Below are 17796 nucleotides of genomic sequence, written 5' to 3'. Positions count from 1 at the left end.
CCTATCTGTGGAAAAATTGCCTTGTATAAAACTGGTCTCTGGGCTTGGCACCCATAGCACAGTGGTTACGGTGCCAGCCATATACACCAAGGCTGGCGGGTTCAAACCTGGCCTGGGCCAGCTGAACAACAATGACAACTGCAACAAAAAAATAGCCGGGTGTTGTGGGGGGTGCCTGTAGTCCCAGCTACTTGGGAGGCTGAGGCAAAAGAATCGCTTAAGCCCAAGAGTTAGAGGTTGCTGTGAACTATGACATCACGGCACACTATTGAGGGTGACATAATGCAACTCTGTCTCAACCCCTTCCCCCCCCAAAAATAACTGGTCTCTGGTGCCAAAAAGTTCTGTGGCTTGTTAGGAAAAGGGATGCAGGTGAACCATGGGCCAGAGAGCAAAGCTTCATCTGTATTTATAGCCACTCCCCATAGCTGGCATCCCACCCCACACCCCCCTCAGTGGAAAAATTGTCTTCCATGAAATCAGTCCCTGTTGCCAAAATGCTTAGGACTGATGCTTTTTTCTTTTCTTTTTCTTTTTTTGACAGAGTCTCACACTTTACTGCCATCATAGCTCACAGCAACCTCAAACTCTTGGACTCAAGAGATTCTCTTGCCTCAGTTTTTCATTTTTTTCAGTAGAGACAGCATCTCACTCTTGCTCAGGCTGATGTTGAGCTCGTGAGCTCAAGCAACCCACCCACCTCAGCCTCCCTGAGTGCTGGGATTACAGGCATGAACCACTGTGCGTGCCCAGGGACTGGTACTTTAAGACACATATATTTATTCGTTCCACAAGGGAAAGAGTTTGTTCTCAAGAGGCCAATTGCCTAGGGTGGAATGCCAGCTCTTATACATGGGTGATTTTCACCATGTTCTTTACATGTGTCTGTTTCCACATATGTAAAATGCAGACAGTGGTACCTATACTTTACCAGAATAAATATAAAGAATTTAGGACAGTGCTTGGCTTTGTGGGTATTAGCCGTTAGTGAGATATGCCTCTTGCTGGGGCATCCACCCACCACCCACCAGAATATGCTGGACGCAGCCTCTCCCATCTTTTCTATTAGAGAGCTGAACACAGGACAGGGCAGTCAACCCTGGGAGGCTCAGGGTGGGGTCTGATTTAAATGATAAAATCCTGGGGTTGGCTCTAGATTAGAGCTATAAGGAAAAATGAAATTGAGAACTACAGGTGTCTCCTAAGTTAGAAGACTAGTGAAGCACCAGGCTAGCTCATAGCAAGTGTCAGAGCTGGGAACTGAGCAGTATAACTGGCTTCAATGGGAATTGGGTGGCTCATGCCTGTAATCCCAGCCCTCTGGGAGGCCAAAGCAGGTGTATTGCTTGAGCTCAGGAGTTCAAGACCAGCCTGAGCCAGAGCAAGACCCCACCTGTACTAAAAATAGAAAAAACAAGCCAGGCATTGTGGCAGGTGCCTATAGACCCAGCTATTTGGGAAGTTGAGACAAGAGGATTACTTGAGCCCAAGAGTTTGAGGTTGCTCTGAGCTGTGATGCCATGGCACTTTACCTAAGGCAACAGTAAGACTTTTTGTCTAAAAAAAAAAAAATGTCATGGCTGGGCACAGTGGTTCATGCCTATAATCCTAGCACTCTGGGAGGCCGAGGCAGGTGGATTGCTTGAGCTCATGAGTTCAAAACCAGCCTGAGCAAAAGCAAGACCCCATCTCTACTAAAAATAGAAAAACTGAGGCAAGAGGATTGCTTGAGCCCAAGAGTTAGAAGTTGCTGTGAGCTATGATGCCGCAGCACTCTACCCAGGGCGACAAGCTTGAGACTGTCTCAAAAAAAAAAAAAAAAGTCACATTCCCATTCACACCCAAGTAACTCAAGACACATGTGGAGTGTCTAGTTTATTTAAACTATCTGTCAGAGGTACCACCATGGAGCAGGACGTGAGTAGCTGGAACTGTGGAGCCAAGCAGGGCAGGGATGTCCAGCTGTCAGAGGGTAAAGAGAGGTCAGCAGAGTAGCAGGAGGAGCATGAGGGTCAGGCTGAGCAGGGAAGCCCAGGCTCCACGGAGCCCAGCCCCACTCATGGCTGCAGCATAGAACCTTGCCACCTTCTCATTGGGGTTGCCCTGGTTTGGGTCAAACCACATTTGGATACAACGGCCGCTCCCTCGGCTGTAGGTGCTAACTTTATAAGAGTGACTCCAGATTTCATTGCACAGAGCAGCAGGTGTGGGGAAGAAGTCATGGAAGGGGAAGCAGGCAGTTTTCACTGGACAGTGGTTACGCCCTGTAGGGAGGATAAACGACCTTTAGCCACTGGGCTCAAAACTCTATTTGCTTCTGCCAACCCCACATCCCCAAATCTTCACATACCCTTCCTCACCTCCACACCTATCTCCCTCCCCACCCCAACCCTCACCTGAGCTCCAGTTCCAGCCCTTGTGCCAGTTGCTCTTGCAGGTATAGGAGGTTCGACAATCCTCCCACCAGCGCTCACAGTCTTCTTTGCACAGGGGAACATTCAGGACCCGCTCTTTTCGCCAGCTGTGATCCACCTGGAAGATTTGGTAGAGAAGAAGGGCTCAGGCTCAGGAATCCAGGCAACCTAGCCCCGAACAGAACCAGAGCTGGAGGCGCAGCCTGCAGAGACGTCTGGAAAGCTCGCAGCACCTCTGCCAGGCGGGGGATGCCAGGAAGCCGTTCATACCTGCTGGATCCAGGGCCCCAAGTTAGGAGAGCACTCATAGAGGCAGGTGTCCTGGATGAAATGCCGTTTGCAGATGGGCTCCATCACTCCACAGTGGTCCCAGTTGAAGTTATACAAGTAGGAATTATCTTTGTGGGCTTCCTGGCTGGTGTTGACGGAGCAGCAGGCATTCTTCTTCCAGGGACTACACTGATGGGGGAAGACAGTGAGCTAAGTCCAAGGCCAGCACAGCACAATATTCTACTTGCAGCCAATCCCCTTTTAGCCCTTGACTCCCCAACCCAGTAAGTCATCCAGGAAAATACTTGCTAATGGGGACCTCTTGGGGGGATTCCAGGGGTGTGGGAGCCCAGAGGAGAGCCCCTGCCTGGAGGTGCAGTCATTACAGAACTCATTAATTCAGATCTTTATTGTGTTTACTGGGTCACTTACTCTGGACAGGTAGCTTTTCTAGGAACTGGGGATACAATACTTAACACATGATAATTGTTTTGAGAAAAAAATAAGCAGGGGAGAGGGATGGGGACTTGCAGCATCAAAGGGTGACCAGATTTAAGGCTCATAGAGAAATTAACAAAGACTTGAAGGTGAGGAAGCAAGTTAAATTGTAACCCCAGAAGTGGATTGTGGGGTTGGCAGAAGCAATTACATAAATACTCAGAGCATACTTATTGAATGAATGAAAACCTACCCACAACCTATAATTTAGTGTAAAGTTTGAGGAAAAAAAACTAGCTCAGAGCAGTCTGAGCTATTTGAGATATGCAAAATTTGTCAAACCCAGAGAGCTATGTGCGTAAGGGACTTCAGCCACACCTGCCACATCCATGGATAAGGAGGAGGCAGGAAGATCCCTTGAGCCCAGGATTTTGAGGTTACAGTGAGCTGTGATGGCGCCACTGCACTCAGAGTGGGCAATAGAGCGAGACACCTTGTCTTTAAAAAGAAAGGACGTCTCTAAAAAGAAAGGCATTTTGTTCCTGACTAGCTGCCTTACCCATTACCTTTATGTTCCTGAAATTTATAAATACAAAGAACAGTGTCAACAAAGAACAAATAGCCAATGGACAGCTTGTGTTTTTATTTAATTATTTTATTTATTTATTTATTTATTTATTCTTTGAGGCAGAGTCTCATTTTGTTGCCCTGGATAGAGTGCAGTGGCATCATATCTCACAGCAACCTCAAACTCTTGGGCTCAAGTGATTCTCTTGCTTTAGCCTCCGGAGTAGCTGGTTCTACAGGTGCCCGCCACAGTGCCCGGCTATTTTTAGAGATGGGGTCTCGCTCTTGCTCAGGCTGGTCCCTTAACTCCTGAGCTCAGGGAATCTACCTGCCTCAGCCTTCCAGAGTGCTAGGATTACAGCCATGAGCCACCACATCCATCCTATTTTATTTTTATTTATTTATTTTTATTTTTTTTTTTGTAGAGACAGAGTTTCACTTTATGGCCCTCGGTAGAGTGCCATGGCCTCACACAGCTCACAGCAACCTCCAACTCCTGGGCTTAAGCAATTCTCTTGCCTCAGCCTCCCGAGTAGCTGGGACTACAGGCGCCCGCCACAACGCCCGGCTATTTTTTGGTTGCAGTTTGACCGGGGCCGGGTTTGAACCCATCACCCTCGGTATATGAGGCAGGCACCTTACTGACTGAGCCACAGGCGCCGCCCCATCCTATTTTATTTTTAATATAAATTCTTAGTAAACAATTTAGGAATTGCCTCTTCTTTTTGCTTAAAAATTCACTTGTAAGGTTGGGCATGGTGCCTCATGCCTGTAATCTTATCATTCTGGGAGGCTGCTGTGGTGGGTGGATTGCCTGAGCTCAGGAGTTTGAGACCAGCTTGAGCAAAAGTGAGACCCTGTCTCTAAAAAAAATAGCCAGGTGTTATAGTGAGCACCTGTAGTCCCAGATACTCAGGGGGGCTGAGGCAAGAGGATCATTGTAGGGACCTCATCTCTACAAAAAAATAGAAAAATTAGGGCAGGCCTGGTGACTCACTCCTATAATCCTAGAATTAGAATTATGCTGGAAGCTTCTACCGAGGGCAATAAAGTGAGACTCTGTCTCTAAAAAAAAAAATAATAATAATCAGAATTATGCTGGAAGCTAAGGCTTGAGAATCACTTGAACTCAGAAGTTCAAGACTAGGCTGAGGCAGTGCCTGTAGCTCAGTGGGTAGGGAACCAGCCACATACATGTGAGCTAAGGTGACACCATGGCACTTTAGCCTGGCTGATAGAGGGAGAATAAGTGAAAGCTAGGGCTTCTGCAGGTATCCAGGTCATACCACCACAGTTACAGGCTCAGTGATACAAAATAAGCACAAATAGGACTGTACCCCCTATCTGCTAATGTAGTCAGAATGAATGTTTACACATTGAAAATGCATATTACAGATTACTTTTTTGTTGAGTTTTTTCCTCACTTTGTTGCTCTCGGTAGAGTGCCATGGTGTCATAGCTCACAGCAACCTCAAACTCTTGGGCTCAGGCAATTCCTTTGCCTCAGCCTCCCTAATAGCTGGGACTACAGGTGCCTGCCACAACACCCGGCTATTTTTTTCTTTTTTGTTTAGCAGGCCTGGACTGGGTTCAAACCCACCAGTCTTGGAGCATGTGGCTGGTGCCCTAACCACTGACCTACCAGTGCCCAGGCTTTTGTTGAGTTTTTGTTGGTTTTTTTGAGACAGAGTCTCAAGCTGTTGCCTTGGGTAGAGTGCCTTGCATCATAGCTCGTAGCAACCTCTAACTTGGGCTCAAGTGATGCTCTGTCCTCAGTTTTTCTATTTTTAGTAGAGATGGGGTTTCAATTTCAATTTTTTGCTCAGGCTGGTCTCAAACTCATGAGCTCAAGCAATCCACCCTCCTTGGCCACCATGCCCAGCCTTTTGTTGAGTTTTTTTTTTCCTTTTTTGAGACAGAGTCCAAGCTGTCACCCTGGGTAGAGCGCCATGGTGTCACAGCTCACAGTAACCTCAAACTCTTGGGCTGAAGAGATTCTCTCTAATAGCTGGGACTACAGGTGCCCGCCACAACACCCGGCTATGGCCACCACAATGCCTGGTTATTTTTGTTGTTGTTGTCATCATTGTTGTTTAGCAGGCCCTGGGCTGGATTCAAAGCTGCCAGCCCTAGTATATGTGGCTGGCACCCTAACCACTGAGCAACAGGTGCTGAGCCCATTTGTTGAGTTTTTGCTAGGGAGGTCTCTCTCTGTCACCTAGGCTAGAGTGCAGTGGCATCAATATAGCTCACTCTGACCTCATGCTACTGAGCTCAAGTGATCCTCGACCTCAGCCTCTATCGAGTAGCTGGGACTACAGGTGCCCACCACCATGCCCATCTAATTTTTCTATTTTTTGTAGAGATGGGGTCTCTCAATGTTGCCCAGGCTGGTCTTAGACTTCAGGCCTCAAATGACCCTCTCACCTTGGCCTCCCAAAGTGCTAGGATTATAGGCTTGAGCTACTACTCCCAGCCTGTTTTCTATTTTCTCTACATTTATACCATATGTTGAGTTTTTTTAAATGCTTATTTAGGTTCAGAATATTCAAAAGGTTGTGGCCAAATAATTGATACAGGGAGATCTCAGGTCCAGTAGGGTTGAGAGACACAGCCCAACGTTTGCTAGATTCATGAATCAAGATGCTTCCATCTAGGTCTGGTGGCCCATGCCTATAATCTTAGCACTTTGGGAGGCCAAGGTGGGGGTAGACTGCTTAAGGCCAGGAGTTTGTGACCAGCCTGAGGTAGGGACCTCATCTCTACAAAAAATAGAAAAATTAGGGCAGGCCTGGTGACTCACTCCTATAATCCTAGAATTAGAATTATGCTGGAAGCTAAGGCAGGAGAATCACTTGAACTCAGAAGTTCAAGACTAGGCTGAGGCAGTGCCTGTAGCTCAGTGGGTAGGGAACCAGCCACATACATCCCAGCTGGGGATGGCTGGGATGGTTTTGAACCAACCAACCCAGCTAGCGGCTATGAACCCAGCCCGGGCCTGCTAAATTACAATGACAACTGAACCAAAAAAAAAAAAGAAAAAATTGTCGGGCGTTGTGGCAGGCGCCTGTAGTCCCAGCTACTTGGGAGACTGAAGCAAGAGAAGCACTTAAGACCAAGAGTTTGAGGTTGCTGTGAGCTGCAACACCATGACATTCTACCCAGGGCGACATACTGAGACTCTGTCTCAAAAAAAAAAGACTAGGCTGAGTAAGAATGAGACCCCTGTCACTACTAAATATATAGAAAAGTGGGGCAGTGTCTGTGGCTCAAAGGAGTAGAGCACCAGCCCCATATACCCCATTTACCAGAGGTGATGGGTTCAAACCTGGCCCCAGCCACAAACTGCAAAAAAAAAAAAAAAAAAAAAATATATATATATATATATGTATATGTATGTATATATATATATTATGTGGGTGGCCAGGCACGGTGGCTCACGCCTGTAATCCAAGCACTCTGGGAGGCAGAGGTAGGTGTTAGGTAGATTGCTTGAGCTCAGGAGTTGGAGACCCTGTCTCTAAAGCTAATCGGGAGTTGTGGCAGGCACCTATAGTCCCAGTTACTTGGAAGACTGAGGCAGGAGGATCATTTGAGCCCAGGAGTTCAAGATTGCAGTGAGCTATGATGACACCACTGCACTCTAGCCTGGGCAACAGAGGAAGAGACCTTGTAACCACCAAGGTCAAATATGCTTTGACCCAGACTTGTGACTCTGAGAGACCCACTTTCCTTTTTTTTTTTTGGTAGAGACAGAGTCTCACTTTATGGCCCTCAGTAGAGTGCCGTGGCGTCACACGGCTCACAGCAACCTCCAACTCCTGGGCTTAAGCGATTCTCTTGCCTCAGCCTCCCCAGTAGCTGGGACTAGAGGTGCCCGCCACAACGCCTGGCTATTTTTTTTTGGTTGCAGTTTGGCCGGGGCCGGGTTTGAACCTGCCACCCTCGGTATATGGGGCTGGCGCCTTACCGACTGAGCCACAGGCGCCGCCCGAGACCCACTTTTCTTGAGCTGTCTCAGGCTAGCAGACAAGAAGGCACTCTGATGCAGTATGTAGTTTCTCCTCTCAAATCTTTGGAGGAGGGATTCACACTATAAACCCCTGAATCAAACAATTCCCAGCACTGAAGTCTTTCCAACTTCATTTCCCACCCTCTTCTCTGGGCCTGCTTCCTTATTTGTGCAATGTGGAAACCCAACAAGCAAAAAAGGTGAGCTGTTAGCTTTGTACAGACATTTGGCACTCAATAGGTGTGAAGCAAAGTCTCTTCTAGCAGGCCTGTCTACCTCCACCATGGAGGGAAGCTTGACACTTCCATATCCTGATTTCCTCTTCCAAGCCAGTCCCCCCCCCACCCCAGATCAGCCCCCGGCCTACCTGATCGTGCAAATTGTCCTCAGGCCCCGGCTTTTCCTTGTGGTGCTTGGCATCCATACAGACGTTGAGAAGCTCAGTCCTGGCTCGAATAGTCCTGTGCTGGGCCCCCGCTACGGCAGCCACCCCCACTAGAAGGAGCAGCAGCTGAATTGTCATCTGCTGGGCCATGGCTATTCCTGAAGGTAGAGCTATGGTTAGTGACACCCAAGAATGTGAAGCCGGACTTTTAAGGCCTGGGCAGAGCTCCAGAGGGGGTGGACCTCCACTGGAGCCTGGGCAGATCGTGCCCTGCCCCACCCCTTAGGGTTTACCCACAGCCAATCAGGGTTGGGATGGGATAGCTTCTCTCTGCGGAAAGTTCCTGGTTGGAACCTCCTTGATTTCTCCAGGTAGCCAAGAAGATCAAGAGATACAATTAAGGGACAAGGTTTGCAAAATGCAGAAATAGCTAGGAGTTTGCTAAGGGTCCACACTCCCTTATTTTATTTTATTATTATCATTTTTTTTTAGAGACAGAGTCTCACTTTATCACCCTTGGTAGAGTGCCGTAGCGTCACAGCTCACAGCAACCTCCAACTCCTGGGCTTAGGTGATTGTCTTGCCTCAGCCTCCCCAGTAGCTGGGACTACAGGTGCCCGCCACAATGCCTGGCTATTTTTTGTTGCAGTTTGGCTGGGGCCGGGTTTGAACCGGCCACCCTCAGTATATGGAGCTGGCGCCATATACCCACTGAGCCACAGGCGCTGCCCCCCCCTTATTTTATTTTATTATTATTATTTTTATTTTTTTTTGAGTCTCACTATGTCACCCTCAGTAGAGTGTTGTGGCATCACAGCTCACAACAACCTTAAACTCTTGGGCTTAAGCGATTCTCTTGCCTCAACCTCCCAAGTAGTTGGGATTACAGGCGCCAACCACAATGCCCTGCTATCCTTTTATTGCAGTTGTTTAGTTCGAACCTGCCACCCTCAGTATATGTGGCTGGCAACGTAACCACTGTGCTACAGGTGCCGAGCCCACACTCCCTTATTTTAAATCCTTGGCTGGGCATGGTGGCTCATACCTTATAATCCTAGCATTTTGAGGGAGCAGAGAAGGGAGGATGGTTTGAGGCCAGGAGTGAAGACCAGACCAGCCTGAACAAACTTAGTAAGACTCCAGTCTACAAAAAACAAACAAAAAATAATCTAGGTAAGGTAGCATACACCTGTCTTCCCAGCTACTTGGGAGGCTGAGGCAGAAGGATCACAGGAGCCCAGGAGTTTGAGGCTGCAGTGAGCTATGATGATGCCACTGCACGTCAGCACAGACAACAGAAAGAGACCCTGTCTGAAAATTAAAAAAAAAAAATTATCTGGGCATGGTGACCTACAACTGTAATCGCAGCACTTTGGGTGGCTGAGATGGGAAGATCACTTGAGGCCAGGGTTCAAAACCAGCCTGACCAATCTAGCAAGTTGCTCTACAGTCTCTACAGAAGATTAAAGAAAAAAAAGTTAAGTTAAAAAAAGAATCCTAGGCTGGAAGGTGCTGTGAGCTAGGCTGTCGCCATAACACTCTAACTTGGGAAACAGAGTGAGACCCTGTCTCAAAAAAAAAAAAAAAAAAAAAAAGAGAAAGAGAATCCTTCACAGTAAATGTTTCAGAGTTTAAAATTTTTAGGGTTTTATAAAAGGTAACACAAACTAAGGTAATATGATTTACTTGTACCCAACAATCAAGCACATGTTCCCAGGTGAAATAGATACACTAATGGGATAAGTAAAAACTATATACATACAGGGGGTGGCACCTGTGGCTCAAGGAGTAGGGCACCAGCCCCATGTACCAAGTGTAGGGGGCTCAAACCCAGCCCCAGCCAAAACTGCAAAAAAAAAAAAAAAAAAAACACAAAAAACTATACACATACATAAGATCATATTAATTTTCAGATAAGTTTTTTCTTTTTAGACAGAGACTCAAGCTGTCACCCTGGATAGAGTGCTGTAAACATCATAGCTCACAGCAACCTCTAACTCTTGGGCTCAAGCAATCCTCTTGCCTCAGTTTTTCCCTATTTTTTTAGTAGAGAAAGGGTTTTCACTTTTGCTCAGGCTGGTCTCAAACTCGTGACCTCAAGCAATCCACCTGCCTCGGCCTCCCAGAGTGCTAGGATTACAGGCATGAGCCCCTCTGCCCAGCCCAGATAAGATTTTTGACATCAAATGACTTCATGTAAAAGTTTATAAAAATACCTTAGTGTTGGAGCTGCAAATAAGCTGCTGACCTGTATGGGGGGTTGTTTTGTTTTGTTTTTTAAAGCACTTTCCAGTGTCATCACTTGGGCTAGTTCAGCAGCCCCCTCCCAGGTACCCCATGGGATATATGAGGGCACAGAGGTTGGTGGGGCGAAGCTGCCTGAACAGCCCTGGGGCCTTGGGAAGCTCCTGCGCCCCTTACCACAGAGCTGGCCTCCCCTTGGTCACATAACACTTCAATTCTTTGACCTCAGAACTGGTCACCAAAGTGCTTGGTGACCTAAAATGATCAAAATTTATTTCCCACAGCTTCTCTACATCTCTCTCCCTCTCATTCATTCCCCAGGGGTGAGGTGATGAAGTGGATGTGACATCCCAGCTCACAAGCTTGCCTTGGCCCTGCATTGCCCCCATAGCCCTCAGAATTTAGGCATCTTGACAGGGCCTCCTGGACAGGGCTCCATGTGGGGCCTGAGCTGGGTGGTCTCTGGAGAAGCCTAGAATTGAATTCCTACCCAGCTCTCCTTCTAGCTCCACAATCTCTTATTTTTCTATTCTATTGACCCCAGGTTTCATTCATTCTCTCATTACTAATTCCTTCATTCCAGGGCCCAGTCGTGCCTCTGCTGAGCCATTCACGCACTAATGCTGAGGGCCAGGCCAGAAAAATTTACACTGTCAGGGAACACCAGGTGCTTCTCCAGATTAGTTCCTTGAGGGAAACAAAGCCTAGCAGTTGAGAGTACAAGGTTCAAGGTCAGCCTGTACCAATCCCGGCCCTCATTCTACCTTCTCGTTGGCCTTGAAGGAAACAGACGCAAACTACCTTAAGGTTTAATTTAATTATCAGAGGATTAAATGTAGGAAAGAAAACAAACAAAATGACAGCCAGTTAATATACATGGAATCATGTAGACACAGTCTGAGAAAATGCCCCAAGTCACATAGCAGGGACCACTCAAGTCTAGGCCAGTGTTCCTCTGCCTTTTGCCCCCTGCACCTTTACCATGCTGAGGCTCTCATGGGGGCAGGTACTCCCTGTGCTGGTGGAGGCTGGAGAAAGGGTTGTTTCAGTGCTCAGTAGTTCCCATCTGTTCAGTCAGTGGTCTCTCTTTCTATAGCTGCTTCTGGAGCCAGAGCTCTCTCCCTCTCCTTGTGACCTCCATCACTCTGTGAGTCCCTTCCTCATTTTCCTAGTCTCACCCACAGATCTTGGTATACCTATAACCCCATCACTCTTGTCCTCCATCCTGGCTCTCCAGTCTAGAAGAGCTGAGCACTCAATGTTGGACTGAGGGCAAGAACCCTTGGGTATTGTTCGTGTGGATGGACACTAACTTGTAGTTTGATGTCGGGCAGGCCACACTCTGTTTTGGCCCTCAGTCCCCACTTCTGGATTCTTTGTGCTGTGAGAAAACAGAGAGCCTTCCCTGTTCAGCAAATCCTTTAACACATGCTGGGATATCACAGAGTGTGTGACCTCTGATGGGAGAGTGGGGAGTGTCATACCTGGGAAAGGCGGTGGCTCTCAGTCGGGCTCAGGCTGCTTCTCTGCTCTAAACTGTATTTTGACTTATTCCTGGGGCGGGCTGCGGTTTAGTGGCCTAGGAGACGGGCAGTGGGGCAGGCAGTGGGAATGGAGCCCAGAAGTGGAGATGGGATCGGACAAAGGCCAATCAGTTAATTATTGCACGTGAGCACCAGCCAGGCCTCCATGGGGGAGTAAGAGGCAGTGATTTATAACAGTGTGGACCTAAGACTAGTCTCCAAGATCCCCTTCCCCCATTTTCTCCCAAAAGCTCAGGTCTGATGAAAATCTTACAGCCTGAGCTGCCAGGATCTTTTGGGCTAATCTTAGCATTTCCAACACTTCTGTCCTGTTACACAGATGAGGAGACTGAAACCCAGAGAACCAGGGGCAGAGCCAATTTCAGGGCAAGGACTAGAGTACAGCCAGCTCTAGAAAGCAAGGAGCCTCGGTGTCCCTGAATTGTACAGCCACCAACTCCTTCAAACTCATCAGCTGAGGTGTTATCCACCTTTAGCCACAAAATCACAGATGTTTCAAATCTTTTGATTGGAGCCCCAGTTTTTCAAAGGTCCAAGCTCCCCTTTTACCCCCTACTGACTCACCCACTTACTCAGTTATCCTTTCTTTTTTCTTTCTTTTTTTTTTTTTTGAGACAGAGCGCCAAGCTGTTGCCCTGGGTAGAGTGCTATGGCATCACAGCTCACAGCAACCTCCAACTCCTGGGCTCAAGCAATTCTCCTGCCTTGGCTTCCCAAGTAGCTGCGACTACAGGCACCCACCACAACGCCCAGCTACTTTTTTGGTTGCAGCCATCATTGTTGTTTGGTGGGCCCCGGCTGGATTCGAACCCGCCAGCTCAGGTGTATGTGGCTGGCGCCTTAGCCACTTGAGCCACAGGCGCTGAGCCAGGTATCCTTTCTATAGTAGCTAAAGTCTGGGCTAATTTAGACTCCTCCTACTACCACTGCCTCTGCTTAGGACAGATGCCTTCCCCCTCCTTTTTTTTTTTTTTTTTCTGAGACAGAGTCTCACTCTGTTGCCCAGGCTAGAGTGCCAAGGCATCATCCCAGTTCACAGCAACTCCTGGGTTCAAGTAATCCTCCTGCCTCAGCCTCCCAAATAGCTCAGACTACAGCTGCCCGCCACAATGCCCAGCTAATTTTTTTCTATTCTTGGCAGAGAGGGGGGGGTCTCACTTTGCTTAGGCTGGTCTTGAACTCTTGAGCTCAAAAGATCCTCCCTCCTCGTCCTCCCAGAATGGTAGGATTACAGGCATGAGCCACCACTCCTAGCTTAAATACTATCTCTTACCTTACCCTCTTTCTATTTCCCCTCCAAAAGAAAACTTACCCACATACACGTACATTAATTCTTGGGGTGTAGGAGGCACCTGTGAGAAATATAATAAGGAAATGCAGAAGGGACTTAACATCTTTGGTCTCTTGTTAAAGAGCACAAGAACACCAACATTATTGCATAGCGGTCTCCACACCTGTGGTGTATCACTTCTATAAATAGCCTCAGGAGAAGCTACTGCTGGGACTGAGACTGACAGACTGCTGCTGAGATGCTCACGCCTACTAATATTGACTGTGACTTCTAAGGTGCTTCGACACCTGAGACCTGAACAAAACATATCCAGAGCAAAAATGTATAGTGGTCCGTGTCCTGACAGTTTAATGGTTTGGGGCCAGAGTTCTGGCTCCAACATTGGGGTATAACTTTTAAATGATCTATCTAGGAAATGTCCAATCCTTGTTCCCAACCTCCTGAGTCAAGATGATTTCTTTCTTTGTTTTTTGGCCGGGGCTAGGTTTGAATCCGTCACCTCTGGCATATGGGACCGGCGCCCTACTCCTTGACCCACAGGTGCTGCCCTCTTTGTTTTTTTTTGTTTGTTTGTTTTGTTTTTTGAGACAGAGTCTCAAGCTGTTGCCCTGGGTAGAGTGCTGTGGTGTCATATCTGTGAGCTATGGGGACCCCTGGTCTTAAGCAGTTCTCTTGCCTCAGCCTCCCAAGTAGCTGGGACTACAGTGACCCGCCACAATGCCGGCCATTTTTTGGCTATAGTTGTCCTTGTTGTTTTAGCTGGCCCGGGCTGGGTTCGAACCTGCCAGCTTCAGTGTATGTGGCCAGTGTCCTACCCACTGACCTATGGGCACTGCCCATCAAGACCCATTTCTTGATGTGATTTGTGCCAAACACTGAAGACACTGCTGTATTCTGGGTGGGTCAAACCTACTTAAGTGTAACCCTGATGTAGAGAGAGGCAACTGGAAGCCTTCTAGGTAGAAAGTGGGACCAGGAGACCTAGAAAGGGATTATGATGTACATCCAGATCAATCAGGAACTTTTACGCAGGTGCAAGAAACATGTCAAAGTGGTCATAGATTATTTAATAGGGTGAATATGACTCCACATGTACTCCTAGAAACCAAAGCTTTGTGTGAAATCTTGAATTTCTGGGGTGAGGAGAGTAGGAAAGCCTGTACCTGTCCTTTTCCTGATCTTTTCCCCTCATTCCTAAGCTGCAGAAGACTGAGCCTCCCTCGCACTTTGGTGACCCCATCCTGGGGTGTGTTTATTTGATACTTGATTTTGCTCTACTGGGTACTTCCTTTCCCATTTTCAAATCATTTTGTGACAAAGGCTGACTCTTTTCCCTTCTCTTCTACTTTCCCTGAGGAAATACAATGAATAAATACTTATTGGTGCTCAACAAGAAGAAATAATAATAATGTAGGCATGTCTGAAGTTCCCCCATTTTGTGCAGTTGAGCCTGGTGGCTCACGCCTGTAATCCTAGCACTCTGGGAGGCCAAGGTGGTTAGGATTGCCTAAGCTGACTGGTTCGAGACCAGCCTGAGCCAGAGTGAAACCTCATCTCTAAAAATAGTAGGGCCTTATGGTGGGCGCCCGTAGTCCCAACTACTCCAGAGGCTGAGGCAAGAGAATTGCTTAAGCCCAAGAGTTTGGGGTTGCTGTGAGCTGTGACGCCACAACACTCTACCCAGGATGACAAAGTGAGACTCTGTCTCAAAAAAAGAAAAAAGGAAAGAAAGCTCCCTTTGAGGCCAACAAAGCTTTAAGTTGCAAACGGGGGCAGGAGTCAGGGACATGGAAAAGAAATCAATGCCGACCCATTGACATGTGACTATTAAATCATCCTGGGTTAGCTTTATCTAGAATCCCAAATATTTACAGGAATTTTCCCCGTAATTCTTTGTTTTTGTTTTTTTTTTTTTTTGTAGAGACAGAGTCTCACTGTACCGCCCTCGGTAGAGTGCCGTGGCCTCACACAGCTCACAGCAACCTCTAACTCCTGGGCTTAAGCGATTCTCTTGCCTCAGCCTCCCGAGTAGCTGGGACTATAGGCTTCCCCGTAATTCTTAAACATGTAAGCCACCAGAATTCCTGACGGTAGCAGGTCAGGAACTGTTCCCTGAGAATCTAGGTTCTCTGTAACAGCACCTACTTATCAAGGGCCTCACCCAGTAAAGGGTGAGCATCCTCACCAAACCTGATGGGTCAGGTGAGTCTAGCTGAAAAGTTCCCCCCTTACAACAAATGCCAACAAAGATGTCTCCTCTGAGGTCTGAATTGGGGGGATCAGAGAAAAAGGACAATCTCTGAGATCTCAACCTAAAAGTGGGAGAGCTTAGACCTGGAGAGAGCTTCCCCATAACACAGGGAGGTAAACAACTAGACAGTCAGTGGGCTCTTGCACTGGTGGACTGACTTTGATCATGCTGGGTGGAACCTGGTGGTCTCAGCAAATGCCACCCTTGTCACTAATTATGTCAACTTAAAAATCACAAGATCAACTATGTTTAGAAAGGAGAACTTTATTTCTTATCATGGATTGCTATCTGCAAGCTGGAAAGCATAGCCTCCTGCTGAGAGTAAGAGCAGGGACTTGAGAAAGGAAAGGTAGGACTATGTAAAAGAGTTGGCTATACATACATATTTAATAGGTTATAGAAGGAGCTATGACTACCCGTGAATGGGAATTGTGCAAATGTGTAATAAGCAAACATACATGTTATATAAGTTCCATGTTCACATTGGCATGAAGACTTAACATTAAAATGCAATCAAATTAGGCCCTGTACGTTAAAAGGTGAAATGTGGGAAACAAAGCTGCTTTGTGTGCAGGCTCTGTAAACTGGCCAGAACCAGTCCATGGTTGATAGTCGTTTATCAGGAAGGAACGCTCTGTAAGCTGGTCAGCTGTCATGTTGCAATTGCAAAAAGGGAGGGGAGTGTGGCCATCAGGAGGTTGGCTGAAGTTGAAGTCAGTGGAGGAGTCTTTCATCTTTTGTTTTCCAGGGCTGGTTTCTGTTTAACTCTCAGGGGGAAGTCTGGTAACAGTGAGAAAGGGGATGTACTGAGGCATGACCAACTTACTGTCTCATCATGGCTGGGAAGTTTAGTTGTTAAAGTGTTTCTGAGGCCGGGCACAGTGGCTCACGTCTGTAATCCCAGCACTCTGGCAGGCCAAGGGGGGTGGATTGCCTAAGCTCACAAATTCAAGACCAGCCTGAGCCAGATCGAGACCTCCTCTCTAAAAGTAACCAGGTTTTGTGGCAGGCGCCTGTAACCCAGCTACTCCGGAGGCTAAAGCAAGAGAATCACTTGAGCCTAAGAGTTTGAAGTTGCTGTGACACCATGGCACTCTACCGAGAACCACGAAGTGAGACTCTGTCTCAACAACAACAACAACAAAAAAGTGTTTCTGGGGTCTCCTTGGCCAAGAGGGTTTTGTTCATTCAGTCAGTTGGGAGGATTAGGATTTTATATTATTCTGCAGAGGGTTAAGTCCTCTGAAGACCTGAACAGGTAGGGAGCATCTGGAACCCTCAGATCTCCCTCCTTGCTCATGAGCCCACTGCAGCCTGTGGATTAGAGAAGGGTGAGCCAAGCGTCTAGCAATGCCTGAAGATGCGTGCTTCTTTAGATAGAGCTCCTGCCCTCTCACCTCCACCCCCTGGCCTAGGGGATAATTATTAGGTGGATTTTATGGCCCCTCCTGTGCAGGAGTGAGATTTGGAACCAGGCCCCTGGATACTTGTTGAGTCTTGAGTCCTTACTCTGAATCATGAGGTGGCACACATATCTGGAGCCTGGGTGCTAGGGCCATTTGTCCAGCTGGGAGGAACAGAGTCAGGGAGCCACTTTAGAGAGAGTCCAGGTATTTGCCTGGACTGGAAGCTTAATACCAGCAAGGTTAACCATTGGCATCCCTCTGACCCTGACAGGAAGGCTGCCCTGTGAGCAGGCAAAGATAACAGGAAGGTGTTTGATCCACAATGGTGGAGACTCCAGGCTCCAGGGAGTAGGAAGGGGCCTCACCGTGAGGGAGGGGAGAACTCTGAGCTTTTCCTGAGTGCCCGCCCATTGCACATGCAAGTTCACATCACCCATCCCTCCAACTGTGGGATCTACAGATCTGAGTGTGATTCCCAGCCTGACTTCTTCATGTAGCAGCTGCAAGATGGAAGCTCTGTGGGGGGCCCTCAAGGCCCCATCCTAAGGTTTACAAATCCAGTATGTCTTCTTCGGCCGTATCTCCTGCCCACGTCACCTTATGACTCCTGTCTCTGCCACCTTGGAGTTCTGCTTGTGCTTCTATTACCTCTAAGCCTCTGTATTTGCTGAGACCTCTCCATGGAATGCTGCTGTTTTGTGCTTGGCAAACATTTCTCATCTGGAAGTTTCCACAGAACAACCCCACACTCTGTGCTTCCCTCTACGAAAGCCTCGCCTCATTATTCCAAGAGTTATTGGTTTTCAGATCTTTCTGAAACTGTCCCTTGTGGGGACAGTTCTTTTGCAAGGGACTCAGTTCCTTTCCTGTCAAGTGAGACCAGCATGGGCCAGTGGACTGGTTACTCAGAAAGCATTTGTTGACTGACAGAATGAGTATGGGGATTCCTTAATTTACCGAGCGCTCCCTTCATG

The 17796-nt window shown here is 47.7% G+C and overlaps 1 protein-coding gene across 2 annotated transcripts; it reads right to left on the bottom strand.

Moving 5' to 3' along the window:
• Window positions 1–1862: 1862 nt before the first annotated feature.
• On the bottom strand, window positions 1863–11934 carry LOC128566068 (folate receptor alpha-like). 2 transcript variants are annotated; one of them, XM_053562995.1, is made up of 6 exons: window positions 11815–11921; window positions 9132–9230; window positions 8069–8244; window positions 2685–2873; window positions 2397–2532; window positions 1863–2264 (listed from the first exon to the last, which is right to left on the bottom strand). In XM_053562995.1, the coding sequence occupies exons 3-6, from the start codon at window positions 8234–8236 to the stop codon at window positions 1984–1986; spliced, it is 774 nt and encodes a 257-aa protein (XP_053418970.1). In that variant the 5' UTR covers window positions 8237–8244; window positions 9132–9230; window positions 11815–11921; the 3' UTR covers window positions 1863–1983. The 2 variants fall into 2 exon arrangements, with proteins under 2 accessions (XP_053418970.1, XP_053418971.1); XM_053562996.1 differs by lacking the exon at window positions 9132–9230 and having other exon boundaries at window positions 11815–11934.
• Between the last annotated feature and the right edge of the window lie 5862 nt (window positions 11935–17796).

The sequence above is a fragment of the Nycticebus coucang genome, chromosome 14 (assembly GCF_027406575.1).
Source record: "Nycticebus coucang isolate mNycCou1 chromosome 14, mNycCou1.pri, whole genome shotgun sequence".
In the NCBI taxonomy this organism is placed as follows: domain Eukaryota; kingdom Metazoa; phylum Chordata; class Mammalia; order Primates; family Lorisidae; genus Nycticebus; species Nycticebus coucang.
This window is presented reverse-complemented; position numbering and strand designations above follow the sequence as displayed.

Bases quoted from the DNA above. Each gene is read 5' to 3' on its own strand.
- LOC128566068 (XM_053562996.1), bottom strand. From the start codon at position 8,236: ATGGCCCAGCAGATGACAATTCAGCTGCTGCTCCTTCTAGTGGGGGTG. The intron at 2,533-2,684 runs GTATGAACGGCT...CAAATCTTCCAG, and splicing joins TGGGGCCCTGGATCCAGCAG to GTGGATCACAGCTGGCGAAA. The intron at 2,265-2,396 runs GTGAGGGTTGGG...TCCTCCCTACAG, and splicing joins GGGCTGGAACTGGAGCTCAG to GGCGTAACCACTGTCCAGTG.